Genomic DNA, 16,284 nt, shown 5'->3' with positions numbered 1-16,284 from the left:
CAGTTAGTGTGCAATGAATCTAAAATATATGAATGTTAAATTTTCATCATGACATTATGGAAAATAATGAACTTTATCACAATATGCTAATTTTTTGAGAAGGACCTGTATTGGAATTTGTTGATAATCTGAAACATTTCAAATTTCAATATTGCCAAAAAAGTAAAACCAAAACAAACCTAGAAATGGCTAAATACTTTTCAAGTAAAGGTTTAACCACAGCAACCATAAAAGCTTCTACATCGATTGTTATACAAAAACAAATATGTACTTTAGATATTCATACCTGTCTGAATGCAGTCATTAGCCATAGATTTATTTCCTTAATTTCTTATCTGGTAACAGATTTCTTAATGTGCTGTTAGCTCTTAATGTCCTTTGGATTTGTGGGTCAGCATTTTGGATATTTCCAGGAAATGGGAGAGTTTTTCCTCAGCTGTTCAGATGTTCGTTGGGTATTGTGGACTGTGTATGCTGCTAAAGCAGAGATGCCACCTGGACCACTGCTGAGCTCAAGTCAGAATCATCTCCAGCTAATTAAGGTCCAGGGTTAAGGTAAGAACGCACTAGGGAACATGAGGTCTACAGAAACCACTCCAGGAAGTTGCAGGGCCCTGCAAACTAAAAGCTTTTTAGATCATTTGGTATTTCCTCTGAAATATATAAATCATTGTAATTAGCAGAACATCCAGTTTTATTTAATTTGGCTTTAATAGTTTTTAAAGGCAACAATGACCAGCCTTTTTTTTTTTTTTAAATACATAAACATATAGTTAAGCCTAAAACTATTCATACCCCTGGCAGATTTAGGTTTTAAAGCATTTTTTATTATAAATTTAACCAACATGTTTCTTTTGAGTGATGTAATATATATGGAGAACCTTTTTTGGGAGCTAATGATTAAGGTGATGGCAAAGAGGCCCTCCAGCCTCAAACACATGGAGTTCATCACCAAAGATTAATCAACACCAGAATAAACATGTAACAAGCTGTTTATATCCATCTATCGTCTATATCCACTTGTCCTTGCAGGGTTAAGAGAAGCTGGTGCCCATCTCCATTGGGTGTGACGCGGGGTACAGCCTACACAGGTCATCAGTACATCCTTTTCTTATTATCTGTACTGGTTTTCTGGTGTGATCTCTTTTTACTGAAAGCTTTAAATGCGTATGAAACCTCTTTGCTTTGCTTATATAAGGCTTTTGAAGTGACTTCTGTGACCCGAAAGTGAGAAAAATATCAGTAAATGGGAAAAGAAGAAAATGCAATATTCCCTTGATCCAACAACTCTCAGGTGGATGTTAGGGACAAGCTGGTAATTTATGCAAATTAGAAACAAAAACTTAGAAGTTTTATTTGACATCTATTAAATTAAGGATCTCAGATTAGTACAAAAACTATGCATTTACATGCAGTTGTACACTTCATCAGGATTAAATCAGGGCATTTAAAGTCTTAGAAAATGGAATGAAAATGCTGGATTTTAGGGATTATGTCCTCTTAACACAATGGATCAAAACAAAAACAAAAATCCACTCTATTCAGTTTTGATCGCCATCACGGTAACTACCAAATGACCAAAAACATTTTAACTTGACCTTAAAATACTGGAACTGTTTACTAAAATTAAGATTTTGCAGATTGGTGAATCCATCCACAACTGCTTCAGCTGCAACCTGCAAACAGCCAGACTTAATGAATAAATCCAGACATTTATCACACCTTTTCATATTTAATGAGAAAAATGTTTTCAAACATTCCTAATTTGACTTTCTGATATTGCTGAAAGTTTTTTTTGTAGCATTAGAAAATTAACATAAATAATCAACGTTCAAGTCACAAACTGTTGTAATTACACACATAAATAATTACAATGATATATAATCAGCACTACACCTGCACTGAAATAAACCACCTAATTTAAATGAACAATAAGAGAATAATGCAAAAGTTATCATACAAACCTTTTAACAAAAAGGTCTGAGGGGTTTAGACACTGATGCTGATGTGCTCGAGCTGCACCATCCAATTTAAAGCTTAATGCTTTTGTTGATTTCAGGCTTAAAATAAATTTAAATGCTGGCAAAATGGGGGAATAAAAAATAAAAAAAAGTTTTACTTCATAAAGTAAAGAGGGGCAGAGAAGGTGATTGTTCTGCATGTTCAAATCTCTGCCACCTAATAGTGACTTTAAATTTGGCTCAATTTAAGGAAGATTATATAAGTTCTTGTGCTACTACAGTTATAAATTGCTGTATTGCTAAAACTTGATGAACCACATTGTTCCAGAGATGGAGAAGTCTTTCTATGTGGGTGTTAAAGGAGAAGGCAATTCGCTCTCATATTTATCTTCCCACATGCTTGTGCTTTTCCTTTGCTCTGGTCTCATCTGAAAACAGCGTAATCGTTCCTAATTACTCCCTAAAGTTGTGCCTGATGACAGAAAAAAACAACAATAAAACAAAATCAATAAATTCATTTATCATTTACAAATTTCAAATATGGAAACAATTCAGATATATTTAATCCAGCAGTACTTTCCTATATTGAAATGAAACGTGAAAGCAGCTGTACTCACCCTCTTCTCCATCAGTCAACACTAGTGCCTGGAGGATATCAGAAAGGGAGACGATTCCCTTCACCACTTCGTGCTCATCTACCACCACTAGTCTGTGAACCTGCAGGAAACAGTGGACCACCATCCAAATTAGCCTCAGAAATGTTAAAGGCAACACTACCACAGGAAGGAAAAAGAGAAGTATCGTGATGATGTGAGCTTAGCAAGAACAGTATGTTGGATAACTTTCAATCCTCTGCAGATGAGATTTACTGAAGTGATGACACACATGTAGAGAGTTGTACATTATGTTTTTCTACACACAACCTTAAATTAAAACCAAAGACTATATATACCGCCTGCCCTGTAAACGCCTTGGGATCCCCCAGAATAAGAATATGGTGCTGGGGAGAGTGAGGTCTGGGGTTCCCTCCTGGACCAGTTGACCCTGTGACCTCATCTTAGATCAAATAGGATAGGATAGGATGGGATGGGAGGGACGGACGGTAAAAATTGGCAATGTAATATTTTTTACTTGTCCACCACGCAAGCAGCCAAAAGGAGGCCTAGACGTTGCAGGCGTGCCTAGATGGTTGAATCCATCCACGCCTTTCTTTCTCTGTCTGTGCAGCTCTTTTTTTTCCCACCTTTTTATTAAAGTCAGTTTATAGGACTGGTTGCCTTGGAGTCATCTAACCATCGCATCACAATAATAGGAGGTCTGACTGATTGGATCTCTGCCATCAGTTAGACACAATGCAAAGAGTCGACCACAACCTGGTGCTGGCACTATTAGCAGCCTCTTTGTGAGACGCTATAGACAGTAAACACACGAAAAGGTTTACAATAAAGTAGGCAGTACCCACCTCACTAAACAGCAGACTTGGAAAAGTCCACCTTTGTGTATTATGCCAATCTGATCTAATTCCTGTGATGCCATCAGCATTGTTTAAAACAGAATGGATTAAAAAATGTTAACGTTTGTCCTTACAATAAAAAACAAGAATCTGGAACTTATTATATTTTATGTCTTGGTGTCATCGTTCACCGTGGGAAAAGTGGGTATTAGTGAGATCCACTCCTCACCTCAGCCTCTACCAGTCTGTTGATGATGGCTTCTAGGGTTTCGTGCCTGTTGCAGGTCAGAACTCCCTCAAAGTACTGCGAGCGGTGCTGTAAGGCTTTGGTCACGGTCACATCCAGGTTGTTGTACGTCTTCTCCGCAGCCAGATTCTATTAAAGAAAAACTCTCAGTGTATGATGTTTCACAGTGAAAGGCATATTCACAGAATGCATCTATGAGAAGCAAACAGCAGCGTGACTCTGAGACGCTTGCTCTAAGGCGGTGGAAACATAAACACCAGGCAGCAGCAGGTGAAAAAACAAAGAAAAAAACAAAACCAGCTTCTCAGGCTGTTTTTAACTATTTTGAAGTCCTTTTCTGCTGGGAAGATGGGGCAATATGTGGGATGAAACGTCAGCATAACTCTGAATGTGATTTCTTAATTGTGCATGGTCACCATTCCCTGAGGGGAAATCAGACGGCACTCACTGCTACACCCTTCAGTGACTCATACTGATCACAGTCATGCTCTAGGACCTTCTGTCCTGTCCTCAGCAAAGTGCAGTCACCACCCTGACTCTGAGACAACTCAACTAATGTGATTAGGCTGGCTATGAAGCTAACATGCTCTTAGATTGAAATGTATGCATGCTGGTCTGTCATGTTATCTTCAACCATTTGGTAAAGCACATTGAAGCACTTACATATATAATAATAAAAGAATACATTATTGTTAATATTACAGTTGCAAGAAGCTTAAAGACAACAATTAAACCCTTTCAAGGCCATAGAAGAGGTATAAAAAAATTTTATACACAAAAATATTTGATCAGCACAAACTCTGGTAGAGACAGCCCAGAACTTACTATAACATCAAATTTTGAGTATATGTCCACCACTCGTCCTGCAAGACAGACAAAAACGTTAAAATGTAGGAGAATGTGGGTATTGAAGCAAAGCCAACAGAAAAAAAGATTTTAGCCAGCCCACATACCTTTATCATCCACAACAGGGAGCGCAGATACTCGCTGCTCCACAAAAATACCCAGCGCCGTGTACAGAGGGGTGTCTGTGCGGACCACTGCTATGTTTTTGAACGTCCCAATGTTCAGTTCCTCTAAGGTTTGACTCAAGAATGAGGGTCTTGGCATCTCTGATATCTGAGTACAAGAAACAGTAAATATTTGATGAAAACCATAAAGGAATAACAGGTTTCTTTTAAACATGGTATTTTCCCCACTTTAGTTTGCCTGTTTACCTTTGAGATCTAAAACCTAAAATTAAAACCACATGCACTGAGAAAATTGTCTTGTAGCCGGTTACCGGGAGGCAAGAACCATAACAAATCGGATATTTTTCTAATCAAAGTTTGCTTTGCCGTGTCTCTGGTTCATTCGGGCTGTGAGACAGTGAGTGAGAGCAAGACTTCAGCAGATAACAGGAAGGTTGAACTAAGTGTTTCATCTTTTTGAGATCTCAACCTCGGTTATAAAACATGCTGGCAGGAAAATATTTGCAGCCTTTCGGAAATCTCAAAAAGACAAGGATTTATATTCTCAAAGGAATACATACAGATTGGTGATTTGGTATTGCTAGTGGTGCTAATGGCTAATAAAAAATGCTAAGACAGTTTGAAAAATCTCAACTGCCTAATCTTGCCTTTGTTTTAAAATAAAACTAATGGTTGGAAATAGTTCAAAAAACTCAGATTGGTGCATGTCTACTGGAGTAATATTCATCTTATATCTGTAGTAAATCCTGTGGAAACTTACAAAAAGCTTCAAGAATTTAAGAATCCTCTTGTGTGTGAGGATATACAGTGTGTTCCCCGTCAGAGGGTCGATTACAGGCAATCTGTGGATCTTGTTCCTCAGCAGAGACGATACTGCATCATACAAACTGAGATATAATAAGAAAAAAGAAGGAACTAAGTTATTCCACCTTCTGGAAAATAAAGTATGCTAGTCATATCTGAATGGCCTTTTGATCTCTATAATGCAATCTAAATCCGCATAATTAAAAGTCCAGTTAAGGCTAAAGAACAACCACAACGTTGACTATGATACTAAAAAAATGTGCTCCGAGAATTAAACTTGACATTAAAAACAATGTAGTTCTATTACTAACCTTGCATTGGGAGATATGCAAACTAAAGGCTTGAAAGAGTCTTGAAGGTACACCTCTAAAATAAGAAAGAAAAAAATAGGAATTAATCGCAATTAATAAAGCATTAAATGCGGTGATTACATGTTCTCACCTCTCCATGTTTCAATTTTGTGCTCTTCCACCTCGTATATCTGAACCTGAAATATAAAAACAGTACGGGTTCAGTAACAGTTAAAAAAAAATTAAAAAGAAAACATTTTTAAGACACATACAGCTACTAAAGGAGGCAACCACCTTACCAAGGGAGACTTGTAATAGCGATGAAGAATGTTGATGAAGTCTGTGATCGTTAGCATACCTGCGCATTGGATTAAAAAACTGGATTGGTTTTCATTGGATTTAAAAAACACAGTGAATCATTAATTTATGTTAAAATTATTACTATCTTTTTTTTAATATAATGTTTTTCAATAATGTTACTTTTCACTAATATTATGTTATAGAAGTATATGACAATTGCTCTTACCAACAAAGCACTGCTTCTTGCTGTCCCAAAGAGGAGCCGCTCTTACCCCATTTGAAACGAGAGCAAAGAACGCCTTCTTCACCTAAAAGATAGTTAACATTCAATTGAGATATTGGAACCGGAGAGTATATATATTTATATAAACGTATTTGTTTTACCTGCAGTGAAGTATCAAACACCACTAATTTGGAACTAGTAGGTACGAGGTCATAACAGCGATGGGACTTCATAAACCTGGTGTAAACATTCTGCTCTCGTTCTGAAGAAAAGAAAGATCACAATGAAGAACCTTCTTTCTTAGTGGTTCTGATTAAGGTATAAATATTATAATCCTCTAACCTTCAATGATTAGGTCCTTTTTGCCTTCAAGATCGTCAATGGTTACTGGAATCTGAAAGAAAAAGGTCATTAATGTCATGGTTAAACTATTAAAGGTCAGTTCATACTTTTTAAATTAGAGGCGTTGTGTTGATAGCTTACGAACTTTAAATATTTTATCTGAAGCAGATATTTTTGTCAGCCTTTTCAGTTTACCGAGACAAAATTAGTTTCTGAAGGCTATTCAGAGCGAAGACTCAACCTGATTTCTATCATCTTCAAACAGCTCAAAAATAACAAAGCAGTGTATGCACAAGGTGTTTTATAACAACTGTCACCTTTGCATTAGATACTTATTTACATTGATGTCAGTGGTAGGTCAAGTCCTACAACAATAACCTGACTATCTGAGACACCAGACTGAAGGTAAAAATAAGCAGAGGTTCAAGTTCATTTTATTTTTACACTGGCTAAAACCTTTCCAGTTTCCATTGGGTGTTTCAAATGAGAAAGTCGTTGTTACAAACTGCGGCCGACCACCTTCTATGTAAACAACAATCTCATGCAAAAATGACAGCAGGGGTTAATGGGCTCATAATATGGTTTTCACATTAACAGCTGTTGTTTTTGCAACAATTGCTTGAAGGTAAAAAGATCCTCCTCTGAATAGCCGTCAGCTGGAAAACTACTCCGTATTATCAAAGAGACGTTAGGAGAGTTATCTGCTTCAGGTAGGATATTTACAGGTCATAACCTCTCAACAAAACCCCACTTAAAAAAAGGTGTTCCTTTAAATGTAGGATTCCTCGGGTATCTTGTCTTTATAATAAGCTCAAATAAGGTTTCTCTGTGTTAATTATGTGTTATATTGTTACCTTTGGGCGAATCTGCATGCTTCGATTTGCCTGTCACTTTGCTGCTGATAGACCTGAATTTCCCCACTGAGGGACAATAAAGATTATTTCTATTCTATTCTAAACATAACCAGCCTCGTTTACATGCAAAAAAAAAAATTTGAAAGTGTGAGAACATGACAAGTTTTATGGGATTTTTTTTTTTGGGGGATGCACCGATATGAACATTTTGGGCCAATATACAATATAAATTTTGCGGTTATGGCTGGTAACCGATGTTTACAGATATATATATTTTCCTACACTTTCAACATAGTGAAAAAAATGACCGTCACATGCCCAAACAAATACCACATGGCCAACCTCCTCCCCTCCACCCTTGACGAAACACACACACAAACAGCAAAAGGATGGAAATAAGCATCGTTTATTAATATCGGCCAAGTTTTACTTATCTGACCGATATGTCAGAAAATGACTAACATCGATCAATACCGATGTTAATGCCAATATATCCTGCATCCCTAATTTCTTTTTGTTAAGATTTTAAAGTCCACCTGTATTTTGTGTATAAGTAACTATGTTTGAAAAAAGTCTAAACCAAAATATGTTCTGTTAATTATTATTTACTTTCTAATAGAGCTGCCTAATGTATCTAATTGGAATAGTTAAGTCAGTATTGCAGTGGTCTGGTTTAATGCAATATTTGGTTGGCTATCATATTTCAAGCGCCATTCCTCAACATTCTGTATGCAAGTAACACATTTATCCAATAAGATAAACTCACTCACTAAAATCTGATACAGATGTCAGTGAATGAGAAGCTTAAAATCAGATGGATGAGCAGCAACATCGTGACGATGGCAAACACACAGAAGAGAGGAAAATACCAACTGATATAATCTTTGTCATATTTAATAATATCACAGTTGCATCTTTTACTTTTATTATATGCGACCATATCTCAAAAACAGCTAATTATCTTTTTACTGTAAAATCCAAATCATAATTTTATAACAATTTACCTACTTAAAGAAAAATGCATAACAGAGCATTAAGAGCAACAAACATTTAAAAACAGAGTATAAGCGGTTTGCGCAATTTGGACAACTTTCAAGCACAATTGCCATTTTGTAAAGAGGCTGACAGATTTAAGACTTGATGAGCACATTTGATCACAAACTGATTTAAGTAACTCGAATATGTATTTGAATTTAAAAGGCAAACAGCAACATCACTAAAGCAAAGCAAACTCTAAACTACATAAATGCTAGGTTAAGAAGTCGAAGGAAAAGGAAAGCAACAACACTGATAATTTGGTGTAAGAGTTTCGAACATTAATGGCCAGAATGTGGCACCACATCAGGATCTCTCTGCTTCACCACATCCACCCCCATAGTGAGTACACCTAAAGTTGTTAACAGTGCTGTTTTTCAAGGAGAAACGTGAAAAAATCGACTTTATATGCTAAAATTGTTTAAAAAAAACAACTGCATTTGCACTGAAGAGAAACATCAAATTTAACCCAATGTATTACTGAGTGTTCTGAAAGCTAAATTGTACAGACAACCTCTTAGAAGCAAGTTTAATACAACTGTAGATCTAACCCCAACCTCGCTGAACTATTGACCCTTGGTTAATGGTAAACGGACAACGTTTAGCGATTAATCAAATAATGTTTTCACATCCTACTTCATGCATCAGGTAGTTTCCTAAAGTTAAGATCATGTATAAACACGACCTGGCTCTTAGTGTAAGACATGCAGGGATGCAGCTAACTGTTCTCCAAATACACCAACATGGTTAAACATCACACTGCAAGCCAGTCACTTGACACATTTAACAGTTTAATCGTAACCCCTCGGTTATAAAAACAACACTGCGGTTGTTGAAGCTGTGTACGTGCTTAATAAAGACACTTCTGTTAACAACTATAACACTGGTGTTAGCTTGTGAGCCAACTAGCGACACAGTTGGCTGACTTTTAAAGCGCCAGTCGAGGTGACTTTTCATTTCGGCTCAAGCTTTTAATGCATTTTATATTCACAGCTTAAAATCTGTGCAGCAAATTTTTATTTCTAAAAACAAAAGTGACTTCTGTTATGAGCTTTCCTAACTAACCTTTATGACGCATACAATCCTTAAAACAACTAGAAACAGCTCGCTAGCTAGTAGCTAACGTTAGCATACTCGTCAATGTTTTATATTTAAGCGGTTAGGCAGCTGTATAAAGCTTCCGAGAGTAGAAAGAAACAGCAAAGTTCATAACTTACACACTCCATGTTCCACCCGGTCTACAACCGATGGGATCTCACAAAGCCACGCAAACCTTCTTCTTCTTCTTCTTGTATTATTTTTGGCAGTTGGCAAATAACTTTATGATGTGCATTACCGCCACCGACTGGTAAGGAGTGTGGTTCTTCATGGTTTTAAATCTTATTTACTATTACAACAATCAAATTCTATTTATTAATTTAGTTTTTTTTTTTTTTTATCTAATTATAATTTGAATATGCTTGCTACCTAAACTTCTTTGCAAAGTATCTCTCAAAATAAAATTTTCTTTAATACCTACAAATTCTCTCCTTAAAATTGATCTTTCTTGTTCATATTTCTGACACTTCAGTGTTACATGTTCTATTGTTTCTCCACAATGATCACATTTTCCTGTATTATGTTTCTTTATCTTGAACAATGTAGAATTAAGTCCTGTATGTCCAAATCTTAATCTTGTAATTAATCTTTCCTCTTTTTTACTCCTTCTTCCAGTTCTTACTTCTCCTACTATCTTGGTGATTCTGTAAAACCATCTTCCTTTCTTTTCTTCATCCCACCTTTTTTGCTACTCTTTCCTGATTCTCTGTTTAATTATATTTCTTGCCTCTGACCTACTAATATGAATTATAAAGCTAATGTTGTTTTGTGTTGCCTTCTTTGCTATCCTGTCCGCCTTCTCATTCCCTCCAACTCCTACATGTGCTGGTACCCATAAAAACACTAATATTAATCCCATTCTTTATATTCTAAATAAAGTATGTTTTATTTCCAACAAAATGTCTGGTCTACCCTCTGAATGATTATGTTTTAAACTTAATAATGCTGAACTTGAGTCTGAACAAATGATTGTTTTTAATGGTTTTATATCCTCCACCCACTGCACCGCTAACAATATGGCTAATAATTCTCCTGAATATATCGATAATCCATCTGTAATTCTTTGTCCTACTTTTATTTTAAATTCTGGTATTACAAATGCTACTCCTACTTTTTCATCTGTTTTTGATGCGTCTGTATAAATCTGGACATAATGATAGTAATTGTTTTTATATTCCTGTATTATACTTGAATCTAAACTACATTTCGTATCCTTTTTCTTTTTCATCAACGCCATATCCACCACTGCTTCTGGTAACAGCCACGGTGGCACTACTGGCAAAGGCAACATTAAACTTATTTCTTTTTCATATATTTGAAATTCTTCTGCTATATTATTGATAATCCAACCAAAACTCTTAACTTGTTTTTTTTTTCTTTTTCCCAGCATGGTTTTAAAATATCACGTGTGGGATGATCTGGATTATTACTTTGTAAGTTTATCCAGTAATTTATTGCTAACTGTTTCCTTCTTAAATCTAATGGCATCTCTCCCATCTCTACCTGAAGTGCTGCTATTGGACTGGTTCTGATTGCTCCTGTACTAATTCTTAAAGCTCGATGTTGAATATTGTCTAATTTTATAAGATGAGTGTTTGCTGCTGATCCATAAATTATACTTCCATAATCAATGTTTGATCTAATTAATCCTGTATAAATTCTTTTGAATGATGTTCGATCTGCTCCCCAATCAATACCAGCCATACATCTCATAATGTTTAATATTTTTTTGCATTTATCTATGATTCTTTCTATATGTACTTTCCATATAAATTTTTCATCAAACCATATACCTAAAAATTTTATATTTTTTACTTGTTCTAAAACTTGATTGTATAATTTTAGTTTGATATTTTCTCTTTTCCTTTTCTGTGTAAACACCATTAGTTTTGTTTTTTCCACTGAGAATTTAAATCCCCATTGATTTGCCCATTGTTCTATTCTAATAATCTCATCCTGTATTTTCTTTTCAATAAGTTTGATATTACGACCCCTTTTCCATATAGCTCCATCATCTGCAAATAGTGAGCAACCGACTTCCTTACCAATATTTTTAAATACATCATTTATCATTATAGAAAACAATAACGGACTTATAATACTTCCTTGAGGAGTACCATTATCTACTATATATTTTCCTGACAATTCTTGACCAATTCTTACTTGTATTGTTCTATTTGATAAAAAATCTTTAATCCAGTTAAACATTTTTCCAGTAATACCCATTTTATTTAATTTAATTAATAATCCTTCAACCCACATCATGTCATAAGCTTTTTCTATGTCGAAAAATACAGCTACTACATTTTCTTTGTTTATTTGTGCTCTCCTAATTTCATATTCTAAACATAATGCAGTCATTTGTGCTTCTCCTTTTCGAAAGCCATTTTGATTTCTAGATATATATCCATTAATATTTAAATAATATGTTAATCTATTATTAATCATTTTTTCCATTATTTTACAAATATTTGATGTTAATGCGATCGGTCTATAATTTTCTGGTTTTGTGTTATCTTTTCCAGGTTTAGCTATTGGAATAATTATTGCTTCCTTCCAGCTCTGTGGCAGCTCTCCCTCCTCCCAGACTTTATTGTATAATTCTAATATTTTGTCTTTTGCTTTGTCATTAAGATGTTCTATCATCGTATAGTACATTTGATCTTTTCCAGGTGATGTATTTTTTGTTTTCCTGGTAACAAAGTTAAATTCTCCTTTTGTAAATGGTTCATTTATTAATTTATTCGTATCTACATTATTTTGCATTAATTCTTTATATTTCATCTTTGTGATTTCCCTACCTTTCTTTCCTTCTTCACTAATATTATTTGAACTATGAATTTTACTAAATGTTTTAGCTAATATTTCTGCTTTTTCTTTATCTTCTGTTGTAGTTGTATTATCTATTTTTAATATAGGATATCCATATTCTTTTCTAATACCCTTCATTCTTTTAATTGTTTTCCAAATTTGGTCTATTTTTGTTTTTCTCCCTACGGTATTACAAAAGTTTCTCCAATATTCTCTTTTTGCATTCTTAATGATCTTTCTCACTTTTGCTTGCTTTCTTTTGTACTCAATTAGGTTCTGATAAATTGGGTTAGTTTTTTTTTAAATGCTTTATTTCTTAATTTTATTGCTTCACTACATTCTTTTGTCCACCATGGCACAATTTTTTTATCGTTCTTTCTTCCTCCTTTTTTATTGATTCTTCTGCAGCCTGTAAGATTTTTTTACAGATATTTATATTTAAACTATTTATATCAATTGACTCATCTATTTCTTCCAATTTCTTTTGACTTAAATATTTAAAGTTTTCCCAATCAGCTTTATTAAAGTTCCATCTTTTATATAATCCTGTATTCCTGTTATTTATTAATATTCCTGTTATGATTTTAATGGGGTAATGATCACTACCTACTGTTGTATCTTTGTCAATGTCCCACTCACAGTTATTGGCTAAACAATTTGATACTATTGTTAAATCAATCACAGATTCTGTACCTGTTTTTACATTAATTCTTGTTCCTTTTCCATCATTTATACATACCAAATTTTTTATTTCCATTATTTCTTCAATAACTTGTCCATTTTTATCATTACATTTTCCCCATAATGTGCTGTTAGCATTAAAATCTCCACACCAGACTACTTTTCCTTCTAAATACCCCATTAATTCATCCATCAACTCAAATGATAATATTTTACATGGATTATAAAAATTTATTATCTTACATTTTTCTTTTTTATTGTAAATTTCAACTATTATGTATTCTAAATTGTTACCTTTTCCTAATATCTGATATTGTATCCCTTCTTTTATAAATATTCCACATCCTCCTCCACTTCCTTCTTGTCTATCCCTTCTGATACTATTATACCCTTTAAACACAAAATCTAGGTTTGGTTTTAACCACGTCTTCTGTATACATATAATTTCTGGTTTTTCTTCAATTCCATCTCTATACCCTTTAAATTCCTGTCCATTAGCGATTAAGCTTCTTGCATTCCACTGTAATATTATCATATATTTCTATCAGCTGGGGTTCCTCCTTGCCTTCCATCTGTTTCCAACTTTTTATTAATGTTTTCCCAAGATCCTTCTTTAAACCCTAAGAACTTTTCTGCTCCTCTGACTATTATTTTAATCTTTTCTGTTTTGTGTTTAGCCTGTTCAGTGCAGTTAATGACATAAGCTATGAATATCAGTGTTTCCACAGACATTGTAACATTTTCCTGTGATTCTACTTTTCTTTGTTGATAATCTGGAATCCTAATTTGACCTTCATCCCTTGATCTTTCATTCTGTACATTTTTGACTGCTTCGGCATAGCTTATGTTTTTAGTCATCTTAATTTGTTGAATTTCTTTTGCCTTCTTCCTTACCTCACATCCCCCGAATGTGACTCTATGTTGCCCTCCACAATTGCAACATTTTTCCTGCACTTCTTCCCCACAATCTTCAATTCTGTGATCTTCTCCACATTTTGGACATCTTTGTTTTCCTTTGCAGACAGCTGCTATATGACCATATCTCTGACATTTAAAACATCTTAGTGGTGGAGGAATGAAAGGCCTCACAGGAAAACTCAGATATCCTATTATAACATTTTGTGGCAACACCTTTTCTTCAAAGTCTATTAAAATTGACAGGCTTCCTACTCTTTCTCCATTTACATTTTTTGTCAGTCTTTTGAGATTTTTTATCTTTGCACCAACAATGCTTTTTTTTTTAACTTGGCTATATCTTCCTCCAGAGGAATGCCATAAATTACCCCCTGAATGATTTTATCTTCTCCTATAATCTTCCTCTCTGTCACCGTTTTCTTGCAAATGTTTTCAACTTGTAAAGCCTTTCTTCTTTGTTCTTAGGTTTTACACACCACCAGTATATTTCCATCTCTCAAGACCTTCACCATTTCAACATCTCATATCTTTTTTTATTTTATTTCTCTAGATAGTGAAATAGGACTCAGGTTCTCTTTTTCTTCTTCATTTTTTATCTTTAATATTATTTTACATTCTTCCCTTCCAATTTTCCTCCTAACTACTCTCTCTTCTTCAGAACTGTCAGGCTGTCTTAACATTTTCCCTTCTTCTGCTTTACCTCTTCCCCGTCCTCTCCCTCTACTTACTGGCGTCCATTCATCAAAGTCCATATTATCCTCCTGTGTGTCCATTCTGAACCATTCACATACCAGTTTATGCCTTTTACCGCCACTTCCAAAAGTAAATCATCTCTGACAGTGTGGGGTTTTAAGGATTCCGGCGTTTTCAGACCGACTACAGCCGCCCACCAAACCTCCTTCCGCTGCAACGCAAAGCGAGCTTCGACCGTAATGTCTGTGGTATTAACGCAACACCACGGGAGCGCCGCAGTTTATTCAATGAGACTATGCGGATTCGTCGAGTCATTAGAGTAAAAACACTCATCTTCTGTATTAAGTTTGGCTTTTAAATATTGCCTTGAAAATATAATTGTAGAATTTAGGGGTCAGTGAATGAAATAGAACGTAATACTATAGTTTATTTATTCAGCAGTGGGTACAGTTTCAGTTTTTGTAGATGGAATGGGAAAGAATAATAAACAGAAAGATCGTAAATTACAGCTGAAAGTTGAAGCTCAAGATGGCTTCCGAATCGGAAAACAGTAAAGAGCAATTCCGCCTCATTTTCTATCATTTATTATTCATTTTACCTTGAGTATCCTTAATCTGCTCCAACCCAAAAACTAGACACTTTAACCCTGGACTAGATGGCAGAATATTTAAAACCCCAGTTGAGGATTTGTGAACGCTTTATTTGATTTGTGGATGTTTAAAAAGGGCTATAATCATGCTTTTTGCGTCTGGACCACATCCAGCTCCAAAAATACAGTCCTTAAGACACTTCAAACCAGTCTAAGCTGCAATCGGAAGCCAACTTCAGCTTTGTTTATATAGGAAGTATAAAAGTACAAAACTTTTCTCTTTAACTTAAATCTGACAAAACTGTTGTTTCAGGTCTGGTGGGATAACAAGATTATTTCTAAACGCTAAATGCCAGAATGATGAGAGGATATTTAAGAGATTTCTTTATTGTTTTCTTTAAATTCTGCAGTTTATTAAATACATTTCCTCGGTATTTGGTAAAATTGCCTTTTAAAATGTATGACTTGTGTCAGACATTCTGGGCATCTTTTCACAAGCTTCTCATAAAATATACTGAAATTTTAACCCATATCCTACCTTGCTCACACATTTCAGCCATATCCATATTTTTTTTATGGACTCAGATCAAAGTTTTCTGAAGGCCACTCCAAAACACTAATTTGTTGCCATGCTTAGGCTCATTCTCCACATGGCAGACCCGTTTTTGCTTTATCTTCTGGCTGACGTATTGAGATTGCTTCAAATTTCCACATGTTCTGTCCTCATGATCCAACCCATTTAGTTGCTTCTGTAACAAAACCCCCACACAGCATGATCCTGCCATGATGATGGGATGGTCCTACAGGCTTGCAAGCTTTCAGCTTTTTTCACCAAACAATGGTCTTCATAGTCAAATACTACAATTTTAGTTTCATGAGGCCTCAGGGTATGTTTCCAAAAATTAACGTCCTTGTCCCGGAGTCTATTGGCAAACTCTAATCTGGCTTTCTATGCCGTCTGAGTGGCCTTTCAGCCCATGTTAGCGTTCTCTTTTGTTTTTTTTCTCAGGTTCATTC

The 16,284-nt window shown here is 35.0% G+C and overlaps 1 protein-coding gene across 1 annotated transcript; it reads right to left on the bottom strand.

Annotated features, from left to right (window-relative positions):
* Positions 1-1,329: 1,329 nt before the first annotated feature.
* On the bottom strand, positions 1,330-9,803 carry LOC124857371 (5'-AMP-activated protein kinase subunit gamma-1-like). Its single transcript, XM_047348599.1, has 13 exons — positions 9,698-9,803; positions 6,592-6,643; positions 6,411-6,511; positions 6,253-6,334; positions 6,026-6,084; positions 5,878-5,923; positions 5,748-5,802; positions 5,393-5,519; positions 4,615-4,780; positions 4,487-4,524; positions 3,644-3,790; positions 2,579-2,678; positions 1,330-2,433 (listed from the first exon to the last, which is right to left on the bottom strand). The coding sequence occupies exons 1-13, from the start codon at positions 9,704-9,706 to the stop codon at positions 2,411-2,413; spliced, it is 1,005 nt and encodes a 334-aa protein (XP_047204555.1). The 5' UTR covers positions 9,707-9,803; the 3' UTR covers positions 1,330-2,410.
* Between the last annotated feature and the right edge of the window lie 6,481 nt (positions 9,804-16,284).

The sequence above is a fragment of the Girardinichthys multiradiatus genome, chromosome 20 (assembly GCF_021462225.1).
Source record: "Girardinichthys multiradiatus isolate DD_20200921_A chromosome 20, DD_fGirMul_XY1, whole genome shotgun sequence".
Lineage (NCBI taxonomy): Eukaryota > Metazoa > Chordata > Actinopteri > Cyprinodontiformes > Goodeidae > Girardinichthys > Girardinichthys multiradiatus.
This window is presented reverse-complemented; position numbering and strand designations above follow the sequence as displayed.